The 14,576-nt window shown below is 37.1% G+C and overlaps 2 protein-coding genes across 3 annotated transcripts in view; one reads left to right on the forward strand and one right to left on the reverse strand.

Moving 5' to 3' along the window:
- LOC139942315 (phosphopantothenoylcysteine decarboxylase-like) overlaps positions 1–14,576 on the reverse strand; it is a 92,686-nt gene that overhangs the window by 41,130 nt on the left and 36,980 nt on the right. For both annotated transcript variants that reach the window (XM_071939136.1, XM_071939135.1), the window contains exon 3: positions 8,922–9,026. In XM_071939136.1, coding sequence (XP_071795237.1) covers positions 8,922–9,026 — 105 coding nt within the window. The remainder of the gene's footprint in view (positions 1–8,921; positions 9,027–14,576) is intronic.
- Positions 8,970–14,576, forward strand: part of LOC139942368 (uncharacterized) — a 70,515-nt gene continuing 64,908 nt past the window's right edge. The window contains exon 1 of the mRNA XM_071939227.1: positions 8,970–9,096. The gene's annotated coding sequence lies outside the window, so the exon portion shown is untranslated. The remainder of the gene's footprint in view (positions 9,097–14,576) is intronic.

A 14,576-nucleotide genomic window follows, 5' to 3' on the forward strand; every position in this document is an offset into this window, starting at 1 on the left:
ATCCCAACAGAACATAATCTAATGTACCTGGCGAGTAGATACACACATGGTGTTGCCGCAAACCGAAAATATATCACACCCTTTTAAACAACTTTACTAGCTTCCAGTCTGTCAAAGAATTAACAATCTGTAAACACGATCACATCACAGCCTTCCTAAACAACTTCCAATCTGTCAACAAAATAAATCCGTACTTGATGCCATCACAGTAGTCCTAAACAACTTCAATGGCTTCCAGTCTGTTCAAAAATAAGCTTTAAAGTTATATATTGCTCTCATGGAAAGCTATTCATGAATGACATATCTTGAGCAAATTTTATCGCCTTCACAAGTTGCACATCCTTGATCGCCTCCACATCTTGGATCTACAAACAAACTTCTTTCATCCTAGAAATCTTGACCTTTAAATATCAGAGCTACAGAATCTCTGGACATTTCCAAACTCACTTTTCATTTGCTCAGTACTGCTTATGACTGACTCCATATAACATTGTGTTTTTTTCCACTTTTTTTTGGTGTGAAAATTGCTCACTGTGTGCTCTTTATAATTACACCCTGTTATTTATAAAATGATTTTATTTAAGCTTTTGGGGTATTGGTTCCTGTACTTCATAGCGGGAATTTTAAAAGCGAGTCTACAAAATTATGCTTTTACTAGAATAAGGTTTCCAGCCAAAATACCATGTTACATGTTTCATTCATCTGATACGCTGCTCATTTCTGCTAAGCAGGAAATTGTTCATGAATTTGTTCTACTTAATCTGAAGCAATTTTATTGAGTTGCAGAACACTAAGCAAACATCTTTCTGCTGTAAAACTAAGCAGGGTTTCAGTCACAAATTGTACATCTGACATGGTAACATTATTCTGGCAAGCACGATTTTTTGTGCTTAGCTACTTGTTGTGCTTAAGCAAAATGAAATTTGGGCCCTGGTTATAAATACTCTTCATAAATCCACATCCTCCTCACATTTTTACAGATGTGCAGGCTGTCTCTAAGAATGATTGCATCCAACCTCGTCCATTCCAGGCATTCAAGTTCAATATGCAAAAATCTCAACTGGTGGTGACACCATTACTCAAAGTCTCTCCCTGCTGCTGTCCGACATTCCTGGCGAGTCAATTTAATCCTCTTCTTCTTCTACCCACTGGGGGAAATCAGTTTGTTTAAAATTACAAAATGTCAAAGTTGGAGGAGGCTAACAAGCAATGCCACTGTTTCCAGTGGTGTGGTTCAACGAGAGTTTGTCCATCCTGAATGAAAGTATGATTTGGGGTTGAACAAGAAAAACTGACTATATAGTGCCAGATTTGAACCAGCAACCTCCAGATTAACATTCAGTCTCTGTACCAGCTACCAGTGTAGCCACCTACACAGCAGTTAATGGCTTCTGACTAGCATGCACCATAAAACAAAGATATTGACAAAATAGGTAGACCCCTAAAAAATACCTGAGATAGCTCGGTTGGCACAAGCAATTCGGGGTAAAATGATCTAAGTGTGAAAAGGCCTGCCGCTATTCCCTGAGGTTGCCCCCGGGAAACAGAGTAGTGTGAAAAGGGCTAATAAAGTAGGGACCTCCAATTTAAATCCTTATCAAGCTCAGTGTCACACCTCAATTGACAAATCCCTACCCATCACAAGAAGAACTTTATGTGTCAGTGCATCAGTAATAATACCAATAATAATTAACTCACCAATGTAAATAAAGTTTGAAGGCAAAATAGCAACCATTGCAAACAAAAAAAGAATCAGAAAAAAAACAGCTAATAGTAATTGTCTGTTGAAAAATGGCAGGCATTAAGGGTAATTTGATCAACGAAGATGTGATGGTGCAACACAACACCACATTTTGAAATAATAAAACAGCTGCAGAAGATCTTATATGTCAGTGATTGATCAGATCTTGTGATGGTCAAGAAACAAGAGGATCAGATGAAGAAAGAAGGAAGAGCTATAAATGAAGTCAATTCCTTCCATAACATCGGAGCCTATAGACCAGGGGATCACCTCTAGACAAACTGTACACCTGGAGGAAGTATGTTGAAATGTATTTATTTGATGACAAGAGAAGATACATGTAGGGCTACAAACGTATGCGCAACTTACAGCTGCATACAGCCTTTGTAAGGCACATTTTCTTGTAAACAAATACAAAGGCACTGGTTCAGTAGAAGTTAAATTAAAGTATTGTCAACTTATTGGGTGAACAAGCATGTTTTAAGTTTCTGCTGGAAGAGAGTGCATCCAGACTCTGGAATATATTTCCTGAAAACCTCAGACAAATGCATAACATACATGTTGTATACGTTGTGCTTTTGTCTGAGGTCTTTAGGAAGTGACTTCCAGAGTCTTGGTGCTATGATAGAAAACGCCCTGTTCAGGTAACTGGCCAAGCAAGCTCTAAGAAATATGAAGCTTATTGCTGATAGATCTCAGACCTGGTCTTGTGAAGGAACATGTGGATGTAATGTAGAAACATGGACATGAAATAGCACAATAATTTCAGAGGAGCAATGGACAGCAAGTTAACAACACTTGTGTGTTCAATTCTCTTTGACAAATGGTCTGGCTGTTTGTTTTACTGCCAATAGCCACAAGTTGACAAATTCAGACCAATAAAGAACTCACTCCCCATCAGGGAAGTTGATACATGTAATGAGAACGTTACTCAGTGTCCACTGCCTTTAAGTCCTCTTTGGTGTTGTTGTAATTAAGTCCTCTTGAGTGATGCGTACAATCAGACGAAGCAGTGTATTAATTATGTGACACTCTACCAAAACCTGCAATTTCCTGCCTGTCAAACTCAAAACCTGGTTTATTTGCTCATCAAATGCATTCAAGAACAAGAGCTCTCAAGTAAAGACCTAATTAAATGTACCAAGGCCTAGGCCTTTGTTGTATGGGGCGCTCAATGTCAGAATAAGGCACTTCCTGCCAAAACTGGGTTATTATTTTCTCATCAAATGCATAAGAACGAGAGATTTCAAATAACGACTAATTATGGTCAACAAGGTACGCATTTCACATTATGAATGTAAAGAACGCTCGCTCAAGGCCTTATATGACATTTATACCATGGCTAATGTTGTACTTGTTATCTCTTTAAAATAACAGACTGCCTCATTGTTCATACAAAACCTGATATGAAAAGTGGAAGTTTAATTAACTGAGTTGGCTTTGCGCAAAATGTGTGGTTAAATCCGGCGGCTGGGGCTCACACATCAACTACAATATTTAAATACCAGCCTTTTCTCTTTTAAAACTAAATTTGTTTACTCTATCTACAATGGAAGTTTACTTTACAGTACTGAAAAACAGTTCATCAAGTAGTCTGCTACAAACACAACAGTAAATGTTTAATTAACTTGAAACCTTTTCTCAGCCTGTATACATTTTCATTCTTGTTAAGAATGAGGGAGGGAAACATCACTGCAAGCCTCAGGTCAATTTGAGAATGCCAGGCTTCGATACATTCCATTATGACATCTCCGTTGATGGATGCAGATCAACTTAAATGTCATCACACATCCATTCCTCAAAATACAGAATAAATAAATACAACTTCTGGCAATGCCATACCAACTTGCGGTTGGCAATGATTGGTTCTCATAAAACCTTCTGTTTCAACACTTAATTTGACCCATTTAAATGTTGCAACCTTTTAAATGTTAACATGTGCAAGAATAGTAATATAAAAAAATATAAAAAAACGATATTGAACAATTTCATACCAGCTTGCGTTTAGCAATCACTGGTTCTCATAAAACACTTACTTTAATATGTTTAACCCATTTAAATGTTGCATCCTTTGAAATGTTAGCATGTGCAAGTCTAGTAAAAGAAAAAAGATTTAAAGCAATGTCATACCAGCTTGCAATTGGCAATGACCGGTTCTCACAAAACCTTCCGTTTCAACACGTCATTTAACCCATTTAAATGTTGCGTCCTTATAAATGTTAGCATGTGCAAGTCTAGTCAATGATAAAAACAGCTTACAAAGGCATTAGAGTCCATCTTTTTGTAGTTATATGGGGCAGTGTGACAGGTTGCTGGATTAACACACTTTTTAATTGATCTGTCTGAGGGCAAAAAATGCATAATATTATCAATATTCCTTTCATTTTTTTCCTTTCAAAATACAATTTAAAAAAGTGATTTGAAAACAACTGTACAGTCGAATAAATGGTTATTGTTTTGCTCACTTGATGGCATTCTGATGTGAAGGCCTACTATTTGGTTTGTAATAATGACTTCAGATAATTTCAATTATGATAGTTGTGAATAAGAGACAGCCTGCAGCATCAGAGTTCAACTTAACGAAACGTCGAACACGTCACCATTTCTTTTCAGAACACATTTCACACACACGGTGTCTCCACTATGCCAAGTTTCAAATCCATCTCATATAATGGCATCACCACCAAGTTCACCAACCTCACTAGATTGTATCTAGTTGTAATTCCACTATGCAAATTTTCCAAAAACTACTCATGTACATGTACATGGTATTACTGGTTACTGCAAACATCTCCCTAAAATTGCAAATCTTACTTAAAGGGTTTGCAAATCACTGGTACAATTTTAATATAAATCTTAACAGATTTGCACATACATTATATGTCGTGGTGAAAACCCGAAATAGTTACTTTTGATCTCACAAGACCAACACCTGGAATATTAGAAGCAGTACAAAAACCATCAATAACCTTTTTTTCTTATGTCTCATGACTAAAATGACCAGTGACCTTAAACTTTTACAGGTTGTTATCATATAAGTTGGGTTACACACAACCAGCAGATCTTTTCAAACTACGATGCGGTCTCTGTGCTTTAAATATTCTACTCAATCCTACTCAAAAATAACAACTCAAGCAGCGGCTCCACTCATAACAGACTATCTGAATACACAAGGCTTCCAGGTATTCCATTTTATGACACTGAGCTCATCAACACAAAGTTTATAATATTATAGTGACCTTTTCAAATAGAAATGATAAAATCTAGAATGACGCAAAGCTTGTCATTTGCTCAACTTTCTCTCTCAACTCCCAAAGGTGCCTCGTAATTTTCTTTTGCAACTTGTCAAGTGTATACATTAATTACTTCCACAAACAATGGGTAGGCTCGGATGAGATATTTCCGCGTTAAATATTTATGTATTCAATTTGAGTCCATTCACTCAGAAAATAGGCTTTCATTGGCAAACAAGAACGGTGATTCAAGTAGAGAAATCACCTACTGTCCGGCTTAAAGGGACAATTTGCCTTGGATCAGGCAAATTGTTCTATGAAAAGCATTTTTTAAACCATTTGTTATGAAATGCATATGGTAGATAGATAATTTCAAAGTAGAATATAATGATCCAGACAAATATGCCTCAAAATTGCGTGATTTTCCTCATCATCGTTAACTAACACAGCACGCCATTTTGTGGAGTCAAGTTGTTACTTCAATAAAATGACTGACCATGTTGAGTTCGCATAGTAAAAGAAAATCCACGCAATTTCTAGGTATTATTGTCAGTGGTGTGATCAAGTGTTGTGATCAAGAGTTAAACCAAATTGTTTCCAAACCAAACTACCAATACAGATGAACCTTCACGCTAAATTTCAAGGTATGTTTGTGTGGATCATTATATTGTACTAACCATATGGTACTTCCATAACAAACAGTTTCAAACGCTTTTCATAGACCAACTTGCCTGATCCATGGCAACATGTCCCTTTAAAAGAGGGCCCCAGGATTTCGTGGCTCAAATTTGCCTTCAGGAACAGCTGGCTCATTAAATCATGAGTAAACAAACAATCAAAGACAATCATGTGTGCAATATTTTAATTGCTCTCAATGTGAGTGCAGCAGAACATCAATGTTTTAGACGATAATCACTTTGTATTTTTAGAATATTGTGGGATTTTTAAATGGAAGTTTCGGTCTTTAGGACTGAGCCTAAATCCACAGCCCTGCATCAGTTCATAACAGTGCTTAAAAGGTTTCCTGCTAAGCTCAAGTCAGCAAGACCAGTACATGTGGCAGGGTGTTTTAGCTGGTGACCTTGTTCTGGTAAGCATAATTGTTTTATATTACTTGAGTTTTACCCTCTTAACGATGAGTGTTAGCAATGTATACTTTCCCACAGGCATATTACCTGATATGGATTCGAACCCATGACCAATGCCATTCTAGAGCAATGCTAAAGCTGCAACCAAAATATATAAACACAAAAGCCTGACACTAGGGACCTACAAATGTATATGATAAAAATCCCAAACAAAACACAACCGTTTTTCATTTTTTTCACTTAAACCTATAGCTCTTATTTTTGTGACATTTTCAAAGTTTGGTTGTATAGAGTGTTTAATGAAAACTCACAGGGCGGGATTTAATCTACTCTTCCAAAAACTAACACAAATGCAGTTTCCCTTTGAGAGACTGTTTATCCAAAATGGTTCCCATGCCACTACAGTAGTAGAAACATCAGTACTTTTTGTGTAAGGAAAGTTTACATTTTGTTTAATTGTCAAATAGTGACAGGTGTTTTAAAAAACAAACCATCATCCCTCTATTTCAGTAAGCAACATTCACAAATCCCTCTTCATAATTAATTGAAAGAAACACTGAATCTGAATAAAGTAGTTGACAAAGCATCCTTAAAGGCAGTGGACACTATTGGTAACTACTCAAAATAATCATTACCATAAAATCTTACTTGGTAATGAGGTTGACAGTATAAAACATTGTGAGAAACGGCTCCCTCTGAAGTGACGTAGTTTTTGAGAAAGAAGTAATTTTCCACGAATTTGATTTCGAGACCTCAAGTTCAGAATTTGAGGTCTCGAAATCAAGCATCTGAAAGCACACAACTTCGTGTGACAAGGGTGTTCTTTCTTTCATAGTTATCTCGCAACTCCGATGACCAATCAAGCTCAAATTTTCACAGGTTTGTTATTTTATGCATATATGTTGATATACACCAAGTGAGAAGACTGGTCTTTGACAATTACCAATAGTGTCCAGTGTCTTTGAGGAAACATCACACAAATTTTTTGTAGTGTAAAGCCATGCCTTTGAAGCTGTAAACAAATTATGGAAAAAAAATCAGAAAAACAACGACCGCAGTTGAGGAAAGTTACAAGTTAAAAGCTGCCTCCCCAAACTAGAATTTGGTCACAACTTGAACCTCACAAATTTCATTTGAAGGTCACATGGTGTATGGTAACCGCTACAAAACTCATTATAAAAAGGTCGATCTAATCAAGGTTGCTAATACACAGTCCGAGAACTGGCCCAATTTAATTACTTCGCTTGACGCTTTCTTTAAAGATACAGGAAGAGGAAGAAGAATTAACGTAGGATTACAATCCGATGACATGTGGCAAATATAAAATACAAGAGCATGGGGTTCACCAATGGATAAAGTGTACGTGCGTAGCATGTATGTCATTTACAGTTCCACAGCACAGCAGACATTTTTAAAACAAAATCAATATTTTTTCGCTTAAAACTGTGATCCACAACAATGGGTATTGATTGTGACAATTTAAATGTTGTCATTTAAATAAAACAAAAGTAATTATATAATTGCAAAAAGATGTGTAGGTGCACTCAACCAACACTGTCCTATCTCCAAAAATTGGGTAGTGGTCTGTCGAATAATGATCTTTCACAGTCAGAAGAATGTCTAGATGTGAAAGGTCCATATTAAAAGCACTGGACACTATTGGTGTTTACTCAAAATAATTGTTAGCAGACAAACTAACTTGGTAACAAGCAATGGAGAGCTGTTGCTGGTATAAAACATTGCTAGAAACGGCTCCCTCTGACATGTCTGAAGTAACGTAGTTTTCGAGAAAGAAGTAATTTTCCACAAATTTGAAATCGAGACCTCAAAATTAGATTTTGAGGTCTCGAAATCAAGCATCTGACAACTTCATGTGACAAGGGTGTTTTTTCTTCCATTATTCTCTCGCAACTTCGACGACCAATTGAGTTCAAATTTTCAGGTTTTTTGTGTGTGCATATGTTGAGATACACCAAGTGAGAAGACTTGTCTTTGACAATTACCAATAGTGTCCAGTGTCTTTAACCAAATTTAAGTAAGCTCTCATTGTCAGCATGGGACAAAACAAAGAATCTATGACAAATGAAGGCTTGATACTTCAAGGAGGTAACAAAGACGATTGCCTCCATGCCTCAGTTGAAGCAGCCTTGATGCCCTCAAAATGCTGTGTAGAAAATTTCCTCAAAGAACATTATTGCCTTTGTGCATTTGCCCTTTCATAAATGAAGCATACAGGCCCGTGTATAATCTGTGTCAAAAACAACTTGGCGCTGCGCTGTAATTTTGTGAATAGGTTGCTATGAACGCATGAAATCTATAAGTATCAGATGCAACTCCTCTTTAAGCAAATCATCTGTCGGTGGCACTGAACCCTCAAAACAATATTTTCTAAGAAGATGATGGTATGTGAAACTCTATCTGCCCCTACAGGTGAAGACAACCCCGAAGGATTCAATTCCACTCCTCAGATCCAAGCCTCCCCATCCGCCTCCTCCCCCTCCCCCCCCCCCCTTCACAATGTGAGTGACGCTAGCCATTGCAAAAACCATCGTCAATAATCGCAAGGGTCGTGAAATCCCCATCAATATAGATAGATGCTTTCTGTATAACTACAGCCTGACGCAGTCCACTACACAGGCAGCGTTCTGTGTGAGCCAGCATTTGTGGTGTGAGCATGTGTGTGGGCAGAGCAGTGTCTCACCACTATACAGCACGGCTAATGAACCGACGGACCACCGTCGTAGCTATCTAATCTCTCAATATACAGGGATACCAATACATCTAACTGTATGAAGAGACAAAGGTCCCTGTATTTAATTGGGCAGTTGTGAGGACTGCCGCTGCAGTCTGCGTACTTACCTTCCACTCGTCGGCATCACGGTATACCTGCACGCTGACGGGAAGATCCGACGACGGCTTGAAAAAATGGCAGGCATTCTCTGTTGCAACGACTGAAACCTGCAGCTGGATTTTTAAAATAATAAAGCAATATTGGAAGTGTGTACTGATGGAATAAAACTCAGCCAAGAGAAAGGTAAGAGGCTAACCCTATGGCAATTGATAAATGTCATTTCTATTCTGAATATTGTTTACTCACTCCTCACATAGTTTTTAAAAAGCATCTAAGATGATATAAAAGGGTTGTACCAGGCAGAAAAACTTCTTTTCCTAATTCAATGTAAAGTTTCCATTGTACACAATTGCATCAAATCTATACTCTGCATCTCTTCATTGGTAGTTTTTGGCATTAAATTTCTTCATATAAAAGGAGAAATTTAAGAGTCTCAAGTGATAAGATGTTTTTATTAAGTGGCATTTCTTGTTAGCTTGAATTCTTCTTTTTCCTCATGTTGTGTTTCCTATTTCAAGTGATCCAACATGACCAAATTGTTCACAGGTTGTAAGATCTGAGCAGCTTGAACGAAAAGAAGCAGACTTGCATCTTATATGCACCCTTTATTATTATTTAAAACTCTTTTACACAAACAATTTTTATAACAATTTAAGAACTTCTTTAGAAGATAGAATTAGCTTTTGCAAAATTCTAATGGCCCAATGTTTATACCCTAGAAGAGCCTTGAAGGCAGAGTCTTTCTCAAAGCCTTCTAGAAAGACTGCTTGGTTCAAAACATCAAGCCATTTTGCAAACAAATTATCGAATCACAATTCTTAAATATATAAAAAAACGTTAAAGATTATTCTGTATGAATTAAAATTATCTTGCTCTTTGTCAAGCAAAACATACTTATTACAAAACTAGATCTTAATAATTAAATGGAAAACTGCAACAGGGATAAAGAATATTATGTACTGCATTTTCACACACACACACACACATTTCAGAGTGTAGAGTAGATTTATAGTTTCTGTGTCTATTTTGTGTTTATGGTGCACAAATTCAACTGACTACGATCTATTTGTGAGTTATTTTAAAAAAGTATTGAATGTATTTTGTTCATGCACAGTCAGGGAGTATAATCGTTCAGTGAAATCTGGCTTTTCCATTTCACTTTGCTATAACTCATAAAACCACGCAATAGACCAGATTTCACCTTGTGAATATATTCTGCAAAGATGCACTTATATATGCATCAAATATGTATACATATTTTTCGGTTCTACCTTTAAGGGTAAACCAGCACAACACACTTTAATAAATTACAATCATGGTTGTCGTTTTGAGTTTATTATGATTATTCGAAAATGCTCATTATTCATGTTGTTAGCAATATCAAATAATTGAATATGTCAATTTAATAAATAAAAATGCATCGGCAATACAGACTGTCGGTATTACTTTTGCATCGATGTGGTTGAACCATCTGTTCTAGGATGCGGGGGTAGTGGATTTAGATCCTAATCGAGAAGTACACCTGTGGATTTAATTTTGCCATAGGGTTCAGACTGCACTGCTAGTCAGTGCCATTATCAGCCATTGGTGCAAGGGTAAAGACCACAACAATAATCAAGTGTTTAGATTTCATAGGAATCTCACAAGACCCTTATCTGCATTCTTCTAGTAATCTTAGAAATTGATGAACAAAAGTTCTCATCAAAGCCTGTTTGGCATTAAGGTGAGGGAACAGTGTGTGGTGCTTCCAGCATTGGACAATGTTGGACACTTACAATGTGCCTTTACATTGTAATTATTTTAATAAACCCCTTTCACCAGTTGAAGCCAAGTGAAATGGAAAAGCCAGAATTCACTGAGCGTTAACGCTGCGACGTTGCGACTGCAAAAACAAACTGCATTCAACATCTGTCTTACATGTATTATATACATGTATGTAACTCACACAATGTGCTTATTGCGTATTTTCACCATTTGAGAGGTTTCTTTTAACCTTGCCTTTCCATGTGGGTTTTTACAAACAGCAATGACAAATAATTCTACGCAACAAATTATGGAATTTATATCCAAGTTTCCCAAATGTCTACCTGATTTTTTTTCAACTGATGATGTGTGACATAAAACTGAAGACATAAAGCAGTCATCCCCTGTGGTCAACAACGGGGCATGTCACAAGAGAGACACTATGTCCTCACTCTACGCTTTGTCCGAATCCCTGGGGAGGAGGCCGCAACCAATTGTTTAAAACGCAAAACAAATATCACACTTCACAACTGAGGCCAGTCTTCCCCTCTGTGGTCTGCCGAAGGCAAGAGTCATCATTTAAACATATGAGAAATAATTGCATTTAGTATGATTTTTCTTTTCTATGAGTACTTCATACTCAGGTCTGATGCTTCACAGAGCTAGTGGAGGCAATCGCCTACGTGCACCTGGTCAATGCCTTGGTGAACTTCTGAAGTGTTCCAATAAAAACTTAAATCTCCCTCAAAGTGTCTTCTGATATTAAAGAAAAACCACCTTGCCCTTTATAAGAACAAAGCGTCAGACTTGAATACCACCTAACTGTATAACATCATCAAATTGGGTGGTCACATTTAAATAAAAAACTGTGAAGGTTTTTTTTTTTTTTTTTGGGGGGGGGATGTTTTGAAAGGTTCCTTATCAGTAACATTATTATTTTGAGTCAATGAGCTGTTTGGGGACAAATATCTTAAACAAAGCAGTGTATTTTAGACATGAAAATGCTTACCAGTACATGTTTGTTTATTTGTAAAAGAATGTGTTTTATGCAAGTCCAACCCAAACAAGATAAGAAAATATATTTTAGTAAAACAAAACTCAGAAGAGCTGAGGATAAACAAATTCTAGATTGTAGGATGGAGGGAAACATGCACAAGGCTTTGGCAGCTCCAAAGAGATGCAATACGTGTACTTGGAATAATGCTGTTGCCACTTAGATCATAGAGCATTGAAGATTCAATCCACTATACTCTTCGCTTTTGACTCATCATTCAATCCCAATCGTACCGTTAAAGCAAACAGAGTTCAGCAGCTCTTCACAGCTCACGCTTCAATTGATCTTACAAATTTAATATTTTGAATAATGTGACTCATTGATCTAATACATCATGCATGATGTTTATACGAGAAGCCAAGAAACATCTCTGATTAGTTTTCCATGGGTCAACTTTGAGAGCACCGCTGAGCGCAGCGAGACACAACTGTGTTTCTTAGATCAACCGTTCTCACTTTGTCACATAATGATCTACTTCACTTGCAAATTAAAGCAACAACATTGCAATTTTATCACCTTACTCAATTACAAAATATAGAATTTCTTTTGACTCATCGACTTTACTGATACATTGTACATTGTAAATGTTGTATATAGTTGGTAATATCATTCTGGTAAGCATAAATTGTTTGTGCTAAGCTATTTTTGGTGCTTATATATAAGCAGCGCCATGAAATTGGGCTCAAATAATAAGACAATTCACCTCACAAGTCAACTTAACATTGGACTTGTCTTACCTCGATAAATTATCTTGCCAAGAGGTCTTCACTGAAATCTATGATGTGGTTGTTCAACTAGGAGCAACTCACTTTAGATTTCAATGCTGGCCCAGCCCGGTGGAATTCACTTCCTGATAGCTGTAGAAAAGCAAACTCACTTTCATTCAAGACATTTCTGCAGACCCACTTGTTTTGTCGAGAGTGATTTATTTTGGAACCATCTTTGATTTGTATTGGGTTTTTTTAGACACATCCTAGCGCTTTGCAACCTGAAAAAGGCTCTCTATAATTGCCAGCTTATTATTATTATTATTTATTAATTTGTCTTCCATGTACACAAATTGAAGGTCTTCAACCCATTTAGAGCTCTGCTGCCAGCAGTATCTTGTGGTTAGACTGCAGGACTGGCAACCACAAGGTTGTGGGTTCGAATCCTACCAAGCTAACTGCTGATCTCACAATAACTAAAACAAGTATTGTTGTCTAGTTCCTGAATCACAATTTCTTGATTTGTGCAATTCATAATCATTAAATCAATGTGAAAATTACTCTGGTTACTAGTAATAAACAGGATTACAATAAGCACAAACTGTTTCTCTTTGTGTTTAAATCTCTCATGACTAAGAGTGCCCCTGTGTATATTGATGATTTCCTTTGAAAGTCCTCCTTGCCAACTCCATTCTGGCAATTCAAACCTCCTCATTGATCCTAAATCTAATTGTAGGGTGACTGATCTTTACCTCATGCTTTTCCATGCCTATGGAATAATTGCCATCGCAGGTCAAGAAAACCCCTCAAAACTCGTCTTTTTAATGAAGCATAATTTGCATGCTGTTTTCTGGGATTACTGCTGTATCCTTATATTTTAGTATTCTCTTATACTGATTATGTTTAGAGCTGTGAACCCTTTTGTGGCATGGTTGGCATAGTGCGCAAAGCACTCACCTTTCACTGATGTGGCCCTGGTTTGATTCCCGGCTAAGGCCATATATGTGAGTGGAGTTGCGCATTGTTTCTCTCCAACGCCACAAGGTTTTTTCTCCCCTCCCGAGTTTTCCTCCCCCTCAGAAAAAAATCATATACTTTTGATGGATGGTTAACCTCCATGTTCGATTGGGTTGATGTGGCTGGCTGCCATATGCACCCTTGCATCCCAGCAACTATAAAACATGTTGTAGCCGCGTCCTTTACAATTCAGCTTCTCAGCTGCAAGTAAGAATGATTAGCCTCCCAAATTATTGTTAATTATAATTATTACAACTTGTAAATTATTACACTATTATTGATAGTAATATTAGGTTCAATAAATCATCTAGAACAGACTCCTTTAAGATTCAGTCAGCCGTCTTTCATCCTTGCATCCATACACCATTGCAGTAAGCCGACTTATTCCATCATTGATTTGACGAGGAAACTTTATTTTGTTATTCAGAGAAATGGCATGGCACTTGTAGCACTCCATACTTTTTACCAATATAAATTTCTGGCAATAAAACCATGGAGCTATAATAAAACCAAGGACGCCTGATTAACTGGACTTAATCACCTCTTAAACAAGCATGAGAAAACCTGTAAACAATAATGCTTGCTATGTGAACCAGAAACACAAGGGCTAAACCCTACTCCTCCAAGTGTTTTTTTTTTTTTTTTACAAGCACTACCTCTCCTAGTACACCAGCTGAAGGGCAAAGCAATTATACTATGTTAAAATATTTTACTCAAGGAAAACAAGTGCCAGGGCTCAATGAGACTCGAACCCAAACTCTGCTGATCAGAAACACAAGAGCTGAGTCCAGTGCTCCTTACGGCTCGGCCATGCCTTGCCATAACACAGCGCCATAAAAATACACCCTAGCTGTAGGAAAGTAAAACCTTTACACAGGTTATGCACTTTTTAAAAATGAATTTTTTGTATGGTATTTAACCCATAGGGATTCGAACCCAAGTTGGGCCAGCACGGTCACTTGTGTGCAATAGGGATGCTTCCTCTAGTTCTAGAGGCTCCTGCATTCTTGCACTGTATAAATAATATTATTTATATTGTTGGCTAAAATTGGATAAAATCGCAAGAGAAGCCTTGTATTTTTGCCCGAATGAGTTGAAAATTTGGGGTATGGATTCACCTTTTTGTGAACGGTGACAGTGTC

The sequence above is a fragment of the Asterias amurensis genome, chromosome 9 (assembly GCF_032118995.1).
Source record: "Asterias amurensis chromosome 9, ASM3211899v1".
NCBI lineage: Eukaryota > Metazoa > Echinodermata > Asteroidea > Forcipulatida > Asteriidae > Asterias > Asterias amurensis.